The 19913-nt window shown below is 34.0% G+C and overlaps 2 protein-coding genes across 2 annotated transcripts; both read right to left on the bottom strand.

The window, feature by feature from the left end:
• Positions 1-1026: 1026 nt before the first annotated feature.
• LOC126699366 (MDIS1-interacting receptor like kinase 2-like) lies at positions 1027-4318 on the bottom strand. Its single transcript, XM_050397123.1, has 2 exons — positions 1762-4318; positions 1027-1481 (listed from the first exon to the last, which is right to left on the bottom strand). Exons 1-2 carry the CDS (start codon positions 4298-4300, stop codon positions 1174-1176), a joined length of 2847 nt encoding a protein of 948 aa, XP_050253080.1. The 5' UTR covers positions 4301-4318; the 3' UTR covers positions 1027-1173.
• A 5650-nt stretch (positions 4319-9968) lies between these two features.
• LOC126700643 (MDIS1-interacting receptor like kinase 2-like) lies at positions 9969-13109 on the bottom strand. The gene is made up of 2 exons (XM_050398857.1): positions 10553-13109; positions 9969-10276 (listed from the first exon to the last, which is right to left on the bottom strand). Exons 1-2 carry the CDS (start codon positions 13089-13091, stop codon positions 9969-9971), a joined length of 2847 nt encoding a protein of 948 aa, XP_050254814.1. The 5' UTR covers positions 13092-13109.
• Positions 13110-19913: the final 6804 nt, after the last annotated feature.

A 19913-nucleotide genomic window follows, 5' to 3' on the forward strand; every position in this document is an offset into this window, starting at 1 on the left:
TGGATGAATAGGTTCTCGAGGTTTATGTGAGGGACGGACCCAAGTGGGGGCCCAAGGGGACCTGAGCCCCCCTTGGGTCCAATATTTTTTTTTATAGTTATAATTTTTTTTTTTTATATTCGGGTCCCCTTTTCAAAACCTTAGGCTCCCCTTCTCCCCAATCAGCCTAACTAGTCTAACCCAAATAACAACTATCCAATCCAAAAACTTTAACAAAAACAATAAAAACGTTCACAATGGTGATTGTGTTTCAGCAAAAAAAAACTATTTTACCACCAAAGAACCAAAAAATTATGTGTTATTAAAGAAACTAAAGCTAAATTTTTTTGCAACTACAATAAACTAGTATAACTACCAGTTAATTGTAGTAAGTTGTTAAAAATAAAATACAATATTTTATTAAGATTATATCTCTTCCTTCAATTAAAAAACTCAAATTCTATTTCTTCATTTATTATTTTAATGAGTTGTTTATATTATTTTAAATGAAGTGAGAAAAAAATAGAACATTTGATATTTGGTGTATTGTAAAGTGAGGTGATAAAATAGATAAAATAGTTTTTTGAGGTGCTAAAAGCTAAAATTTTTATCACCACCACTATGAATGCTCTAGCTTCAACCCAAAAAAAAATCCTAGCCAACCTAATATTAAAAAAAAACATTATTTTGTTTTTGTTTTTGTTGGTAGATGATTGCATCTTAATGTATTTAGAAACAACGATTTTGTGTATTTATAATTTTTTAATACCATATGGATGTCTATTTGGAGGTTATTTTTCTTTATACTCCGGCCACCGCTAGCTTAGAATCCTGGGTCCGTCCCTGGTTTATGTGTTGGCTGTGCATGGTAACTTTGTGTGTTGTTCTGTTTCACTATGTCTATATTTGGAGTGTCTGTATGTGTCAAGTTTGCTTTGACACTTATCGAAGAAAGTTTATGTACCTTTAGATATTGCATTCTAGTCAAACTCTGCAGGACTCCAATTCACAGTGAATTTATTCAAAAGATCCTCAACATGTTATGCATAGAAGAAAAATTAACAATTTATTCCCACATGATGCATTGTTTGCATTCAACATATGCGTCACATATTTTTTATTGGTTTTACATACATGCATAACAAAGAATACATGCACACATAGGGCAATAGTTGAGAGAGACTAAGATGATTTTTAGTTATTAGCAATGTGCATCTCCAACTGCCTACACACACTACTCATGGTTGGGCGAGATTGAGGATTGGTACTTAAACATGAAAGTGATAAGTTCTGCATTAGAGCTAATTCATTAGCAATCTTTTGATTTCTGGGAGGTGGGACACGATCATCTAACACATCTTTGAGGGGGACGCTTGTACCAGTTGAGGAATGTAGATTAGTTATGAGTTCGCCTGGATGCTTTCCCATAAGAACTTCAAGCACCAAAACACCAAAACTATAAACATCACATTTTTCAGTCACAGCCATTGTGTAAGTAAACTCTGCAAAAAATCAAACAAGGTGTACAACAAATGGAAGTTGTAGAAAAAAATAGATGAATGAATATATAGGTAAATGTTAGTTTAATATCTAATAAAAGTTTGATGCACCCCACTTAAAATTAGCCAAAAAAACACCAATAGATGTGACTTTAATCACTTCATTAATATATAACAAGCAATAAAATGCACGTATAGAGCAATCAGAATGGACATAAATTAAAGTTCTAAAACAAGCATTTTCAATTCAAGCAAAAAAAACCAGAGAAGCTATAAAGCTTACCTGGGGCGAGATAGCCGTAAGTGCCTGCAATTGTTGTCCAATTAGACGAATCAGGCTTCAAGATCTTTGCAATGCCAAAATCTGAGACATAGGCTTCAAGGTCTGAGCTCAACAGAATATTCTTGCTTGAAATGTCACGATGAATTATAGGTGGAACACAATCACAATGCATATAAGACAAGGCATACGCCACACCTTTAACTACTTGTACCCTAGTTGCCCAGTCTAGCTCCTTTGCTCCTTCTTCACTACACAGCATATCAGCTAAGCTTCCTCTTTCCATGAACTCATAGACCAAAAATGAGTGCACTTCTTGGAAACAAAACCCAAAAAGCTTCACAATGTTCCGATGTCTTATTTTTGTTAAAGCTGCTACCTCATTTGTAAAATTTTTTATATTTTCTGTCTCTATACCTTCAACCATGGACCTCAGCTTCTTCACTGCAAACACTTGAGCTCCTGGGATTTCCACTTTATATACTTTTGCAGTCCCCCCCACCCCAATACAGTACTTGTCATCAAAGTTTTCTGAAGCTTCCACGATGTCTTCAAACAAGGTCTTCCCATCAAAGTACCATATCAAGAATGGATTTTCACTCTTCGATGTGCTTTCATCTTTCAGCATATTTCTCGAGAGCTTCTTTTCTAGAAATAAAAAAATCCCAACAGACATAATTGAAAGTGACAATGCACCAACAAAAGAAGCAACAATGATTATTACAAGTTTGCTTTTCACATTTCCGCCACGCTTCTTTTTAACTGAGGAATTGCATGGTCGCAAACCTTGGATTTCGCCACATAGATCTTTGTTGTTACTGAAAGCCTCTGGCGTAGCTGACCAAAAGATTTTGCCCTCAGGAAGAGGACCCTCCAAATTGTTGTTTGACAGGTTGATGCTTATCAAGCTCACCATGCTGCCTAGTGAAGTGGGAACTGAATCATTGAGATTATTGTTGGAGAGGTTCAAGTATTCCAAATCTGAAAGGCTGCCAAGCCAAGGTGGTATCCCTCCTATCAGTGAATTGAAACTCAAATCGAGATCCTGTAAGGCTCGAAGATTACCAATTTGGTAGGGAATCGTCCCATTCAAGTAATTCTTGCTCAAAGATAAACTTTGCAGCTTCCAACAGTCCCCTATTTGATCTGGAATCGGCCCACCAAGCACGTTTATGGAAAGGTCAAGAGACTCCAAATTCGACAGTCCTCCAATTCCTGCGGGTACCTCACCAGAAAGCTTGTTGTTTTTCAAGATTAGCTTTAATAATTTGGATAACTTTCCAATTTTTGCTGGTATTTCACCATACAATTGATTGGAAGAAAGGTCAAGGTATCCCATTTTGCTCAATTGAACAATCTCTTTGGGGATTTTACCACTTATCATATTCCCAGCAAGTTTCAGCGCTGTCAAGTTTTGGCACTCACCCCAATTTGGTGAGAGTTTACCTTGCAACCTGTTGTAACTCAAATCAATATAAGTGAGATTTGGGTACACTCCAAAATCCTGGTCTATATATCCTGTTAGTTGGTTATGTTCAAGCCGAACCCTATGCAAGGTTTGGCAGTTTTTAAGACTAACAGGGATTGGACCAGTGAAATTGTTAAAGGCTGCAGTAAAGTTGACAAGTTTTCCACCTTGACATACTTGTTGGGGTAATTGGCCAGTGAAGTTGTTAAAAGCCAGTTGTAGATTAACTAACGAAGAAAGGTTTCCTATTTCTTCTGGTACAGAACCAGATAACCGGTTAATCAACAGGGACAAATATGTTAGTTTTAAAGTCCCAATACTAACGGGGATTTTTCCTGAAAGCTCATTTAGGCTAAGGCCAAGTGAGGTTAAGTGACTTAAATTACCTATGGATGGAGGGATTGGACCACAAAAGTAATTCCCATCAAGGAACAGTTGAACCAGGTATTTCAAATTTCCTATTTCTTCAGGAATTCTACCACCAAGCTTAGTATATTGGAGGCCAAAAATTTTAAGACTAAGGAAGCCTGTTTTGTACAGACTGGTTCCATCAGGGAATAAACGCCGGTCTAGTTCTCCTGTTATATTGTTTTGGGAAACATCAAGATAATAAACCCGAGTGAGATTAGCAAGAGAAAGAGGCAAAGAGCCATTGAGGGAATTTGTGGAAAGGTCAAGATATTGGAGTTTGGAAAGTGTTCCAATATTTGTTGGTATGGTGCCAGTGAGTTTGTTCACACTGAGATCAAGGTGAAGAAGGTTTGGAAAGGAAGAGAAATTTAAGTTTTGGAGGTTACCTCTCAGTCCTGCGTGTGCAAGTTTTATTTCAGTTATGCTTCCTTCATTGTTGCACGCTATTCCACGCCATTTGCATGGAATTGAAGCAGAGGAATTGGTGTGCGCTACCCATGACTTCAGAATCGGTTGGTCTGGAAGGCTTTCTTTCCATTTGAGTAGAGCCTCAATTTCTGTGTTTGATATTGGATTAGCCTTGCAGGAGGATAGCAAAACAAACCAGCATGCAACTAAGAGTGCAAGTGAAACATGTTTTGACTGTTTTCCTTGGCTAGCCATCAGGAATCCTTCTTTCTATCGTTTTGGTAGGGAATGTGGTAAAAATACCATTTTTAGTGCCATTAATAATTTTCTGTCTTATCATGTCTACATATTAAAAAGTCAGTTTTTTTTTTTTTTTTTTTTTTTTAAATAATAATTTTTGGCTCCGCCTGAGGGGGTAGGGTGAATATTTTCAAGTCTTAAGAAAGAAAATTTTGGTCCTTGCTCAAGAACACATGAAAACCAATGAGCTTTAAGTCATCATTAAAAATAGTAAAGATTGTCCAATCCTCTTCATTTCTATCTGTCACTGGTAATCATTTTACTGCTGAATTTAACTATTTTCAATGGTATCAGTTCTTTTGCTGGAATTTCAAAATTGATTGCGTTGAACGTCCACTGTAAGTTACTAATTAAGTCTTCCTCAACAAAGAAACAAAAGGGATTTTTCTATTGGATATCAACAAAAATTTCCAAATTCCAACGATATTGTTCTTGACCTAAAAGTCATTGGCGTTTTATTTTAGTCATTACTAGTTTGAAGCGTATTTCATTGTTATCCTTGCCATCACCCTAAGTAACAGAAATTGATGACATGACCAAAAGGATATTTACATGTCATTTAATTACAATTAAAAAATGGCAATAATTCTCTCACACAGTCACACTCGTTCTTTTTACACCCACTTTTGATGTTTTAAATATTGAAATTTCTGCAGTGTACGTAATATGATATTTTTCCTAATAAAAGACCATTTAATAATAAATAAATAAATAAATAAAACTCATAAAGAGTTTGCCTTTCATTTTCTTAACTTATTCAAAGTCTTCTCTTTGTGTGCGTGTGAGGGAGGTTTCCAAGTCTTGGTGAAGAACGCATAAAAACCAATTAGCTTGAGTCATAATTAAAAATAGTTAAAGATGTCCAATCCTCTTCTATCTGTTACGTAAACCTTTTGCTTAACTATTTTCAATGGTGACATTTCCTTCTTCTTTTTCTTTTTTCCCGGAAATAATGGCATTGATTGCATTGAACTTCCCTCGCAAGGTGATAGTAAGTCTTCTCCACAAAAAAACAAAAGGGTTTTTCTTTTCTTATAGTAAACCAGCGTATTATTTCCAAATTCCAACAATATTGCTCTTGAACTAACTTGGTTAATTTATTACTATCATCTTTTCCTGTTCTAGATTCCTTTATCAATTTTTAATTTAAATTCACACGAAATGGACCAAATTGACTGAATGGACTAAATTAGACCGAATTGGATTGAATAGACCAAAGATAACCTAATTGAACCGAAGCGGGTGTTTATTATCTCTATCCCTTGAAGTTAATAAAAATGACATATGGTTATCTAAGTAGGAGCGGAATTAGAACCTTCAAGCTAGCTTTGAATACTACATTAGCATACAAATATAAATATAGTGGTAGAATATGATTTTTTTTTCTAGGTGAGTATAAACTAAAAATAAATAGATGGTGTCTCTACCCAAGTTGTTTGTATTACATGTATTATCTATTATAAATTACATTTAGGTTCAAGAATGTGTAAAGTCATAGTAGTAAAAAATGATGATTCTATCATAATTGGTAAGTTACAATTGGTTTTGAGGATGTGTAGAGGCATAATGCATAATTGCATATATATATATATATATATATATATATCAAAAAAGACGAAAAGAAAATGATAACATGGCTGCTGATATGACTTAACAAAAGTTTAGTAATAATAAATATTAAGTTTCAGTTTTTAGATATTATATAAATTTCCTTGACTAAATATATATATATATATATATATATTTTTTTTTTATCTTGTGCATTTCTTAACTTATGCTTTTTTGGATGCGACTTTTTGCTGATTGTTTATTGTTTATTTGCTAAAATTGAGTTAAATTATAGTTGTACCTAGAAAAAAAGCTTTAAAAAAAACACTAAAAGAAAAAACCCGATGGCAAACAGACCATATTCTCGAGCAGCACTGCCTTGGCCTTTTAATTGAAAATTAACTCTTCAAAAACAAAATGGGGAACGATCTTTAAGATATATTATGTTTGGATCAAAGATACTGCACTGAACATATTGATTGGACTGCCCAAGATGACACCACTTTTCTGGATTGTGTTGGACTTTCTGCTTTTTGTATTCGTTAACTTGATGTAGAATCTGAACTACTGCTAATCTTTTACTTAAAATGCTTTTGTTCAATCTATAGCCTTTTCAACTGCTGTATCAAAATTTTGAAAAGTGCAGCTCTTGGAACAACCTTTCAAACCCACATTATATATTGAGAAAAGCACTACAACATCCTTTAACAGTATGCAATTGCAAATTGATTACATACAAATACCTCATTAAATCACGAGCATCAAAAGAACCACTTTGCCTACACCTTTCCACATCTTCATATGGTATACGCAACTGACGCTCAGTTTCCAATCCTCTCCAGTCATCTGCTCTTTCTTTTCCAGTTGGAGGCGTTAACAGAACCCCAAGCTCTTTCAACAAAAAAAGGTAAAGGCCACTTTATTCATACTGTATAGAGATACGAGAAAAAAAAAACACATCCCACAAAGCACAAATAAGAAGAAAACCAATGAACATATAGGAAGGTGAGAGAAACAAAGAAAGAAAAGGAGATTTCTTCTAACTTTTAGAATCATGCTAGAAATACAGATTCATGAACTCCACGTCAGACGAGATATAAATTTATTGCTGGTGTATAAATCATACACGACTGTTTAGGCTTCGATATGAGATTTGCTAAAGCAGCTTTATTTTTAATGACCAAAAATGCTTGTACAATTCAAGTAACAAAAACAGTCAGCTGATACACACATCTGTTGCTCTGCTATAAGAGTAAGTGTTCAAAAGTATTATGCTGCTGCTTTACCAACAATCAGAAATAGGAAATATTGGAAAACGTGACATGAAATAAGCAATACATTTGATAAACAAACTACAATTTTTTACTCTCTTCTCCCCCCTCCCCTTAAGGCCAAAACTTACTTTAAAAAATAAAACATTTTTTTATTGAGTCATTTTGCAAGAAAAAGAAACAATTTCCAAAGGAAAGCAGACAATTCACAAATACAACAATGAAACTGTAACTAATTCCAGTGATCTGGCCAAACACAAGCACCAGCAAGTATTTGGTACTTTTTGTTTTGTTAGTTACGTAAAAACAAACAATTGAATGGCCATTCCTTTACCTGCTTAGAGGAATTTCTAGATTTATGTACTTTTCGCTAGCATTACAGATTTTCTGGTACACAGCCCGTCTACAGGGGATTCTGTTTTGGGCCAAGACGGGGTGTACCCAACTGTGTTTGGTTGGGCTTTTTATGGACCAGTTTGGGCTGAATTCTAATTTCAAAGTAATGCTAATACAAATTAATTTTTACTATAAATTTTTTTTTTGAGAAACAAAAGGAGTGGTTGTGTGAAGAAATTTTTTACTACAATTGAGTTGATAAGTTTTTATTGGTTTATCCACCATTAAACACTTGTCACTTCAATCATTGTAAAATATTGTGTGAAAATTATTATGACTCAGAAGTTATATAATATATTGATTCTAATTCCTTGCCAACTCTGAACCAAAAAAACAAATAAAATAAAATTATGTGTTAGGTTCTAAGACTTTAGGAACTAATATATTAGAACTTTAATTTGTAATATGTTGGCAAACCATAATCAAAACATAGAGTCTAGGTTTAGCCTTGCTCAAAGTGTGTTTAATTGTAAAATTGGAATTGAGTGATTGCAGAAGTTAATGGATAAAATCTGTAAGGCTCAATCGATTGAAAATTAGACTCGATCGATCGAAACTCGTATAGATTTAATTTTCTGTAGAATTTCCAATTCAGCCCAAGCCCATATGACATATAGGGTTAAGTGTTTTACTTCAAGAATAAAAGGAAAAACCCTAACCACGATTTAGAAGTCTTTGAAGAGTTGTGTGTTGAATCTTCTGTGAGATCTAGAGGTGTTTACCTTCATACATACACAAAGAGTTGTCAAGATCAAGATTTGTGTCAAGAACTTGATGATCTCTTCAGTTGCTACATAAAAAACTTTAAAGAAAATCTGAAACCTTTGAGTGGAGTCTCAAAGTCACAAGTAGGAGAACTTGTGGTTGCTGTGGATCAAGGAAAGAAGTAGTTTGTGGACTCGGAGCTGTCACGTGGTCGTAGTAGTAAGTTTTCTACTCGAGGTAGCAATAGAATGTTAGTGGTCTAAGTCTTATTGTACAAATTTTAATTCTTTCATAATGGATCTACTTTTGCCTTAAGAATAGCTAGGTTAAATCCTCCCTAGGTTTTTAACTAGTTAAGTTTTCCTAGGTCATCATATCATGGTGACCTAAATCTGAATAATTTATATAAATAATCACTTGGCTATATAGTTAGGTTAAACAACTTGTGTTAAGGGGTCTAAAAACGTACAATATGTATGTATGATGCAATATCATGTTATTCTAGTTTTAGTTTTAATATTTTTCAATCAATGAAATCAATTGAAAAAAATTTGATTTAATTTCAAAGTTAGTTTCAATTTTGATCTAGGTTGAGGCCAGTTTCTAGTAGGCTTGGGCTTTGTCCAATAGCAGGTAGGCACTCTTTCACACTCTCTCTTCTAGATATAGATTCATGATTCATAAACATTCTCTGTTTTTTCTGCTGAATGATTCATAAACATTCTCACATTTTTACTTAGCTAAAGAGTGATGTTTTCTTTTGTTCTCAACTTTTTCTCAGAAGATAACCAACAATCTTTATAGCTAGCTTAGTGGTATTGCTCAATTTCCCTCACTTCCCAAATCACCAATTATTCTAGTAAGTAAAATAATTTATGTTTTCATTTTAAAGTAAGCACTCAAATAGAGTCTAATTCAGTTGCATGAATATGATGTGTTGGATGAACACTTTGTTGATTTAATGATATGGTTAAAGTTGATTAAAGTTTAGTTGTACAAAGAGATAAGGAAATTTTAAGTTTTAGGAGAGGTGATTAATAATTTTTTTTAGAGAGACCGATTCCCAGACTTGAGTTTGCAACTTATTACTTTTGGTGAAAGGTACTTGCCATATCACTAAAACTCGACCTCTTCCCTTGCAACTATGGCATGATGCTAGGCTGATGTTTTATTTCAAATTCATTGATATGTACTAATTGGTGGTGTTTTGGTATGGCAAGAGGAAATGAAGAACAAATACATGCATCTCAAATTGCATCAAGTTAGCCTTGGTTTGGGTGCTTAGGTGTTGTTTGGGAATTTGGGTGACCTAAGTTTGCCCCATGGGGTTTGGATAAATAGGTTCTGGAGGTTTATGTGTTGGTTGTGCATGGTAACTTTATGTGTTGTTCTGTTTCACTATGTCTAGATTTGGAGATTGTCTGTATGTGTCAAGTTTGCTTTGACACTTGTCGAAGAAAGTTTCTGTACCTTTTGAAATTGCATTCCAATAGGTCAAACTCTGTGGGACTCCAATTCAAAGTGAATTTATTCAAAAGATCCTCAACATGTTATGCATAGAAGGAAAATTAACAATTTATTCTCACATGATGCATTGTCCGCGTTCAATATATGCGTCACATATTTTCATTGGTTTTACATACATGCATAACAAAGAATAGATGCACACATAGGGCAATAGTCAAGAGACACTAAGATGATTTTCAGTTATTAGCAGCCTGCATCTCCAGCTGCCTACATACACTACTCATGGTTGGGCGAGATTGAGGATTGGTACTTAAACAAGAAAGTGATAAGTTCTTCATTAGAGCTAATTCATCAGCTATCTTTTGATTTCTGGGAGGCGAGAGACGATCATCTAACACATCTTTGAGGGGGATGCTTGTACTAGTTGAGGAATGTAGATGAGTAATGAGTTCGCCTGGATGTTTTCCCATAAGAACTTCAAGCACCAAAACACCAAAGCTATAAACGTCACATTTTTCAGTCACTGCCATTGTGTAAGTAAGCTCTGCAAAAAATCAAACATGGTGTAAAACAAATGGAAGATGTAGAAAATTCGTTGAATGAATCTATAGCTAAATGGATTTTAATATCTAATAAAAGTTTGATGCAATCCAATACTTAAAATTAGCCAAAAAAGAGATTTGACTTTAATCATTTCATTAATATATAAAAAACAATAAAATGCACATATAGCAATCAGAATGGACATAAATTAAAGTTCTAAAACAAGCATGATTAATTTAACCAAAAAAACCCATTAGAGCGAAGGTGTAAATCTTACCTGGGGCAAGATAGCCGTAAGTACCTGCAATTGTTGTCCAATTAGACGAGTCAGGCTTCAAGAACTTTGCAATGCCAAAATCTGAGACATAAACTTCAAGGTCTGAACTCAATAAAATATTCTTGCTTGAAATGTCACGGTGAATTATAGGTGGAACATAATCATGATGCATATAAGATAAAGCATACGCCACACCTTTAACTACTCGTACCCTAGTTGCCCAATCTAGCTGCTTTGCTCCTCCTTCTCTGCACAGCGTATCAGCTAAGCTTCCTCTTTCCATGAACTCATAGACCAAAAATGAGTGCACTTCATGGAAACAAAACCCCAAAAGCTTCACAATGTTCTGATGTCTTATTTTTGTTAAAGCTGCTACCTCATTGGTAAAACATTTTATATTTTCAGTCTCTGTTCCTTCAGCCATGGACCTTAGCTTCTTCACTGCAAACACTTGAGCTCCTGGGATTTCCACTTTATATACTTTTGCAGTTCCCCCCATCCCAATACAGTACTTGTCATCAAAATTTTCTGAAGCTTCCATGATGTCTTCAAACATGGTCTTCCCATCAAAGTACCATATCAAGAATGGATTTTCACTCTTTGATGTACCTTCATCTTTGAGCATACTTCTTGAGTGCTTCTTTTCTAGAAATAGAAAAATCCCAACAGACATAATTGAAAGTGACAATGCACCAACAAAAGAAGCAACAACGATGATTACAAGTTTGCTTTTCATATTTCCCCCACCCTTCTTTTTAACTAAGGCATTGCATGGTCGCAAACCTTGAATTTCGCCACATAGATCTTTGTTATCACTGAAAGCCTCTGGTGTAGTTGACTGAAAGATTTTGCCCTCGGGAAGAGGACCCTCCAAGTTGTTGTTTGACAGATTGATACTTATCAAGCTCATCATGCTTCCTAGTGAAGTGGGGACTGAACCATTGAGGTTATTGTTGGAGAGATTCAAGTATTCCAAAACTAAAAGGTTGCCAATCTGGGGCGGCATACCTCCCATCAGTGAGTTGAAACTCAAATCGAGATCTTGTAAGGCTTGAAGATTACCAAGTTGGTAAGGAATCGTCCCATTCAAGTAATTCTTGCTCAAATATAAACTTCGCAGCTTCCAACAGTCCCCTATTTGATCTGGAATCGGCCCACCAAGCATGTTTATGGAAAGATCAAGAGACTCCAAATTGGACAGTCCTCCAATTCCTGCAGGTAACTCACCAGAAAGCTTATTGTCTTTCAAGATTAGCTTTAATAATTTGGATAACTTTCCAATTTCTGCTGGTATGTCACCAGACAATTTATTGGAAGAAAGGTCGAGGTATCCCATTTGGCTTAATTGAACAATCTCTTTGGGGATTTTACCACCTATAATATTCCCTACAACTCTCAACACTGTCAAGTTTTGGCATTCTCCCCAGTTTGGTGAGAGTTTACCTCGCAACCTGTTGTAACTCAAATCAATATAAGTGAGATTTGGATATACTCCAAAATCCTGGTCTATTTGTCCTGTTAGTTGGTTATGTTCAAGCCGAACCCTATACAAGGTTCGGCAGTTTTTAAGACTAACTGGGATAGGACCAGTGAAATTGTTAAAGGCTGCACTGAAGTTGACAAGCTTTCCACCTTGACACACTTGTTGGGGTAAGTGGCCAGTGAAGTTGTTCACAGCCAGGTGTAGAGAAACTAATGAAGATAGATTTCCAATTTCAGCTGGTACAAAACCAGATAACCTGTTAATGAACAAGTGCAAATATTCTAGTTTTAAACTCCCTAGGTTAATGGGGATTTGTCCTGAAAGCTCATTTTGGTTAAGGATAAGCATGGTTAAGTCACTCAAATTACCTATGGATGGAGGGATTGAACCACAAAAGTAATTCCTATCTAGGGCCAGTATAAGCAGGTATTTCAAATTTCCTATTTCTTCAGGAATTCTACCACCAATCTTAGTATCTTGGATGATAAAACTTTTGAGACTAAGGAGGCCTGTTTTGGACAGACTGGTTCCATCAGGGAATAAATGCCGGTCTAGTTCTCCTGAAATACTGTTTAGGGAAAAATCAAGCTTATAAACCTGAGTAAGATTAGCAAGAGAAAGAGGTAATGAGCCATTGAGGGAATTTGTGGAAAGGTCAAGATATTGGAGTTTGGAAAGTGTGCCAATGTTTGTTGGTATGGTGCCTGTGAGTTTGTTCACGCCGAGATCAAGGTAAAGAAGGTTTGGAAAGGAAGAGAAATCTAAGTTTTGGAGGTTACCTCTCAGTCCTGCGTATGCAAGGTTTATTTCAGTTATGCTTCCTTCATTGTTGCACGCTATTCCACGCCATTTGCATGGACTTGAAACAGAGGAATTGGTGTGTGCTACCCATGACTTCAGAATTGTTTGGTCTGGGAGGCTTTCTTTCCATTTGAGTAGAGCCTCAATTTCTGTGTTTGATATTGGATTAGCCTTGCAGGAGGAAATCAAAACAAACCAGCATGCAACTAAGACTGCAAGTGAAACATGTTTCGACTGTTTTCCTTGGCTAGCCATCAGGAATCCTTCTTTCTATCGTTTTGGTAGGGGAATGTGGTAAAAATACCATTTTTAGTGCCATTAATATACAGTCTTATCATATCTACTTATAAAAAATTGTCTTTTTTTTTTTTTTTAAATTAATAATTTTTGGCTCCGCCGGAGGGGGTAGGGTGAATATTTTCAAGTCCTAGGAAAATTTTGGTCCTTGCTCAAGAACACATGAAAACCAATGAGCTTTAAGTCATCATTAAAAATAGTAAAGGATGTCCAATCCTCTTCATTTCTATCTGTCACCGGTAATCATTTTACTGCTGAATTTAACTATTTTCAATGGTTCTTTGGCTGGAATTTCAAAATTGATTGCGTTGAACGTCCACTATAAGGTACTAATAAGTATTCCTCAAGAAAGAAACAAAAGGGATTTTTCTATTGGATATCAACAAAAATTTCCAAATTCCAACGACATTGTTCTTGACCTAACTTGGTTATTTAATTACTATATATAATATATCAGGTTTTCTTATTCCGAATTCCTTTGGAATTTGGATTATAATGCAGAACTGATACTGCAGTCCAAAATTGTGTTTGGCCAATTGTCACTCTCATTAGTCCTTGGATAATATTAGTATACATATAAATCGCAATGTGGTTCGGTGCGGTTTTGGGTCATTTTAAGCACCGTACTTCAATTTTACAGTCACATATGCGATGCTGTTCAGTGCGGTGTACAAGGTGCGGTTTGGTCAATTTTGGGATGATATGTTTTACAAGATGTCATGGCCAATTTCTAATTTTGTAGTGTACAGTAAATTTTTTAATCTATATATCTAAAAGTTAAAGCGTAGCATTTATTGTTGCTACGTTTCTGTTGAGCCACATCAACGGCTACGTCATCCACTTATTTCCAACATTTTCTCTCTCCTCTTTAATCATTTTTCTCCCTTTTAATTTATGACCTCACAATTACTCTTCCTCCAACATTTTTCCCACTTTTACCTTTTTATCTCTCCACTAGCTTATATATTAACCCTTACAATTCCTTTATCCCTTCATCTTCCGTTTATTTTGACTCTTCTTCTTCCCATTTTATTTATTATAAATATTTGTTTGATTTTCTCTCTTCCATTCAATCCATATTTTTCTCACACAAAAAGGTGAATGCTCTCTCTCTCTCTCTCTCTCTTCCTTCCTTTGGGTGAATTTTTAATTCTTTCTTGCACATCTAATTTAGGTTGATGAATTTTTTTTGTTGAACTCTACATTGGGTTGATGCATTTGGATTTGTTTTAATTTGTTTTCTTATTTATTTTATTTTATTGTTAAACGTTATCCAATGATATTATATAATGATGTAATGTTATTCTATTACGTAGCATAGCTTGTCTATATATTTAAAAGTTAAAGCATAGCATTTATTGTTGCTACGCTCCTATTGAGTTACATTAGTGGCCACGTCATCCACTTATTTCCAACATTTTCTCTCTCCTTTTTAATTATTTTTCTCCTTTTTAATTTATGACCTTACAATTACTCTTCCTCCAACATTTTCCCTACTTTTACCTTTTTATCTCCCCACTATCCTATACCTTAACCGTACAATTCATCTATCCCTTCATCTTCCTTTTATTTTGACTCTACTTCTTCTCATTTTATTTATTATATATATTTGTTTAATTTTCTTTCTTCCATTCAATCCACATTTTTCCCACACAAAAAGGTGAATGCTCTCTCTCTCTCTCTCTCTCTCTCTCTCTCTCTCTCTCTCTCTTCCTTTCTTTTGGTGAATTTTTAATTCTTTGTTGCACATCTAATTTAGGTTGATGGATTTTTTTTGTTGAAATCTACATTGGGTTGATGCATTTGGTTTTATTTTAATTTGTTATCTTTTTATTTTATTTTATTTTATTGTTAAATGTTATCCAATGATATAATATAATGATGTAATGTTATTCTATTACGTAGCATAGCTTGGATAATTTGTTATTTACAATTATACATTTTCTTTTGAATATTCTTCTATTCATCTTATTTTATATAATTTTGATATTTCTCTCATATTCTTTCCCTAGAATATGTGATTAAAAATAAAAAAGGAGAGAAAATATAAATAATTTAATGATATGGAGGATGTGGTTGAATTTAAATGTCGAATAAAATAAGATGAGAAGAAAAGAAAAGTAAAAATAAAAGGTATAACAATAAACACCAAATTATTCAAATCATGCTATGTAATAGAATAATATTATATTCTTATATACTATTTTTAATTCTTTATAATGCAATAGGATAACATTTAACAATCAAAGAGAACAAAAAAAAAATCTTATATACTATTTTTAATTCTTTATAATGGAATAAGATAACAAATAACAATCAAAGAGAACAATTGTAATATTTGAATGTGCCTATCAATTATTTGAGTAATATCAATTGTAAATTTGTAATGAGATTTCATTAACATGACAATCTCCTTAAAAGAATAAGAAATTTAAATAATTAATTTTGAACTTAAAAAAATTTAGTTGTAGAAATAAAAAAAGGAAAACAGAACACACTATAACAAAATTTTGAAGAATATAGATCACTTGAAAAAAGAATAATATCTCTTTTAAAAGAAAAAGAATAATATCAATTGAATACACCCATTCTTTAAAAAAAAAAAAAAAAAAAAAAAAAACTCAAAATAATAAAATGATATACTTGTAAAGATAAAGAGATGGAAAATATTTTTAGAAATAGTTCAATTTTTAAGTAGAACAAATTAGTTTCAGTAAATTTTAGAAAATTAATCATACATTCTACTACATTACAAAGTAATTATATATTCCCACGCATAACGTGGGTCTACAACTAACTTATATAATATGTGTAACAAAAAAAAGTAACACAAATATATATATATATATATGTGTGTGTGTGTGTCCAAAAAAAAAATATGGCAAATTGACAATAAACTAAAAGTACCACAAATATATAGTATATACAAAATATATATATATATATATATATATATATATATATATTTAAACTTTTGAACCTTTGATTTTGTAAGAGTGAGACTGTGAGATGAAGAAGTGAATAAAGCTTTGAACTTTTGATTTTGTATTTAACCAAAACGAATTCATTTTAACGGGAAACGGAATGTACTAACTGTTAGGTTCTAAGGATTAGGAACTAATGTATTAGAACTCTAATTTGTAATGTTGGCAAACCATAATCAAAACAGGTTTTAGTCTTGTTTAGACTTGCTCAAAGTGTATGCGTTTTATGTAAAGTTGGAATCGAGTTATTGCAGAATTTATTGTGCAATTTTGTTTGGCTCGATCGATCGAGAATTAGACTCGATCGATCGAAACTCAGGCAGAACATTTTTTTGCAGAATTTTCCAACTCAGCCCAAGCCTGTTTGACATGTAAGGTTTTATGTTTTGTCTTAAGTATAAAAGGGAAAACCCTAGCCACGTTTTAGAGATGCTCCATATGCTGTGTGTGTGAATCTTCTGTAAAATCTAGAGGTGTTTGCCTTCACACATACTTAGGGTTTTCAAGATTCAAGATTATGTCAAGAACTTGGTGATCATTCAGTTGTTGCATTAAGAGCTTAAAGATACACAAGCAGGAGTACTTGTACTTGCTGGGAATTCAAGAAAGAAGTAGTCCGTGGACTCGGAGCTGTCACGTGGTCGTGATAGTAAGTTTCCTACTCAAGGTAGCAATAGGATGTTAGTGGTCTAAGTCGCTATTGTGTAAACTTCAATTCTTTCATAGTGAATTCATGTTTACCTTGAGGATAGTTAGGTTAAATCTTCCCTAGGTTTTTACTGGTTTGGTTTCTTGGGTCATCATATCTTTGTGTTCTTTATATTCCGCACTTTACATTGATATGATTATATGATTGTGTTAACCTAATTCTGGAATTTGGACTAAGTAATAACTTGGCTAAATAACTAGGTTAATCTAGTTGTGTTTAAGAGGTCTAAAAACAAACAAGTGGTATCAGAGCAGGTTGCTCTCTTGTTGTAGATCTTTTGATCTTTGAGCTGATCCTTGACCCTGGTTGTCATGGAACACGGACACTCTCTTGTTATCCCACCTCACTTTAATGGGAATAACTATGCTTATTGGAAAGTAAGGATGAAAGCATTCCTAAAGTCTATTGATGAGAAAGTCTAGAATTTCGTTGAATACGGATGGGAGAAGCCCACTACTCATATTAGTGAGTGGCAAACTTCTCAAAAAGAAGCAGCTGCGTTCAATAACAAAGTTATGAATGCTATCTTTAATGCTGTTTCTATGGAGGAATTTAAGAGAATCTCTAATATTGAGGTTACTCATACTGCTTGAAATATCCTCCAGACTGTGCATGAAGGCACAAAGGCAGTTAAAATTAATAAGTTACAGCAATTAACAACTAGATTTGAAAGCATTAGGATGTCTGATGATGAATCTTTTGATGAATTCTATGCTAAACTTAATGATATTGTTAATTCTGCATATAGTCTGGGTGAAATTTATGATCAAGCTAAAATTGTTAGGAAGATTCTTAGATCTTTAACTAAGGATTTTAGACCCAAAGTAACTGCTATCACTGAAAGCAAGGATGTGGATTTCATCCCTGTTGATGAACTTGTAGGATATCTTCAATCCTATGAGTTAGACCTACCTAAGACTAGCAAATCCAAATTAATAGCTCTTAAGTCTGTTGATGATGTTGATGTGAGGGGATTTGATGATGAGCTCTCTACTACAGAGATTGCTTACCTTGCCAAGAACTTTAGAAACTTTCTTAGGAATAATAACAAAAGGGCAAGAAGTAAGAACACTGCTGAACCTAGAAATTTTAGGAGAAATGATCCCACTAAGGTTAATAACACTGAAAAACCTAAAGAAAAAGTAGGTCAACTTTCTAATAATACTATGGGTCAACTTTCTAATAATACTATGGGTCAACAATGTTTTGGGTGTCAAGGGTATGATCATGTGAAATCTGAATGTCCTACATTCTTGAGGTCTAAGGGTAAGACTATGGCTGTAACCCTTAGTGATGATGAAGTTTCTGACAATGAGTCTGGTAGTGATGATGATGAAAATTTCATTACTTTCACTGCTACTACTGTAGTTGATGAAAGTGTTGCTGTTAAGGAGAACCCTTCTGATGGGGAACTCTCTGAAGATGCAGATTTACAAGAAGCCTACAATAAACTTTGCAAAGTTGCTGCAAAGGATGCTATGAGTGTTGATTTAGACTTAAAGAAAATTGCATCTCTTGAACTTGAAAAGAAAAATTTGCTTGTGAAACTGTTTGATGCTAATGAATTGTTGAATAATGTGAAGACTGAGAACATGCTTTTGCTTGATAAAGTTAAGAATTTGAAACTTGAATTATTTCTTGTTAGAGAACAAACTGATAGGTCTACAAGCTCCAAACTTGATCACATCTTGAGTGTTCAAAAGTCTCTCTTTGACAAAACTGGTTTAGGTTTGTAGAAAGCATCTCTATGCCTGCACCCCATTCCATAAACTTTGTTCCTTCGTCTTCTTCCAAACCCCCTGTAAGTGAGGTTGTTAAACCCTCTGTGAGTGAGGCTAAATTTGTAGAAGTTACACCTCCTAGGAATATTAGGGTTGATCTTCAAGAGTCTAAACCTAAGGCTCCTAACCCTCCTAAGGGCAAGTTGCATGATAAGCCTGCATAGGTTTGTCTTTTTTGTGGAAAGTTTGGGCACATACGTCCAAACTGTTTCAAGCTGCAAGCTGCTAAGCGAGTAAACAAACCAAAGGTGCTTGTGCCTTAAGCGCAAAATCCTATGGTACTTATTGGTGAATTGGTAAAGGCTCTTAACCTTTATTCTAATCCTGGAGTTAGAAATCATTCTAATGTGAATAAGAACTCCAATACTCGAGGTGCATCTAAAAAGTTTTGGATGCAAAATGCTCAATCTAAGTGAGTCTTTTTGACATGGTCCTTGTGCTTCATTGCTCCACTCTTTGTGACCATTGCTCTTGTTTTTTGTTTCTTTTGTTTTCTTTGCTTCTAGGATTTGCATTGCATAACATTCATGCATCTCATTCTAGGTTGTTTTGTTATTTTTTTAATAATAAAAAATAAATTAAAAAAAAGGGAAGCAAAATGTGTTTTGCATTATTTTCTTGGATTTGAAATCAAGGTTGGCCAATTTACTTTTACATAACATGTTTATGTACTTTGTTTAGCTTGGATGAGCTTATTTATTGCACTTTACTGGTTGAAGCTTTGTAGTGCATGTTGTGTGGGAAGATGTTTATAGTTTTTGATCACATGATCTTTATCTTGAAGTCACATGCTTTTGATTGTCGGACTTGAACTTATTGAGAAAGGCATAAATAACCATCTCATCACTGTTTACTAGCCAATCATGAACACCTTAGTGCATATCGTAAGATTTTGTGCTCGAGAAAGTGTAGCACATGCACAAAAAGAACTTAAAGTGTAGCCTCGGCTTTAATAAACTTCAAAATCAAATAAAATTGGTGTGTACATTATCCCGAATATTTTAATAAGTTTCTGCTCAAATAAAATTGGCGAGTGTATTATGAGGCAAATCAAGAAACTTACATGATTGCAAACTTGTTTTCTAGGAGATGTGAGAGTTATATGATGTAACTTTTTAGGTGATAGTCTCTTTCAAATTTTATGTGATGAATTTTGTAGAAATTGTGGTTGATTTCTATTTACATATCACCTCACATGTATCTCAAGTTTTTGGCTAAATAACTAGGTTATTCTGGTTGTGTTTAAGGGGTCTAAAAACAAACACTAACACTAGGCTAACCACTTCATATAATAATAAATTATTAT

Source organism: Quercus robur, chromosome 9, assembly GCF_932294415.1.
Source record: "Quercus robur chromosome 9, dhQueRobu3.1, whole genome shotgun sequence".
NCBI classification, from domain to species: Eukaryota; Viridiplantae; Streptophyta; class Magnoliopsida; order Fagales; family Fagaceae; genus Quercus; species Quercus robur.

Excerpts from the sequence above, each read along its gene's own strand:
- LOC126699366 (XM_050397123.1), bottom strand. The coding sequence starts at position 4,300 with ATGGCTAGCCAAGGAAAACAGTCAAAACATGTTTCACTTGCACTCTTA. Across the intron at positions 1,482-1,761 it reads TTACGGCTATCTCGCCCCAG|AGTTTACTTACACAATGGCT; the intron begins GTAAGCTTTATA and ends GATTTTTTGCAG.
- LOC126700643 (XM_050398857.1), bottom strand. The coding sequence starts at position 13,091 with ATGGCTAGCCAAGGAAAACAGTCGAAACATGTTTCACTTGCAGTCTTA. Across the intron at positions 10,277-10,552 it reads TTACGGCTATCTTGCCCCAG|AGCTTACTTACACAATGGCA; the intron begins GTAAGATTTACA and ends GATTTTTTGCAG.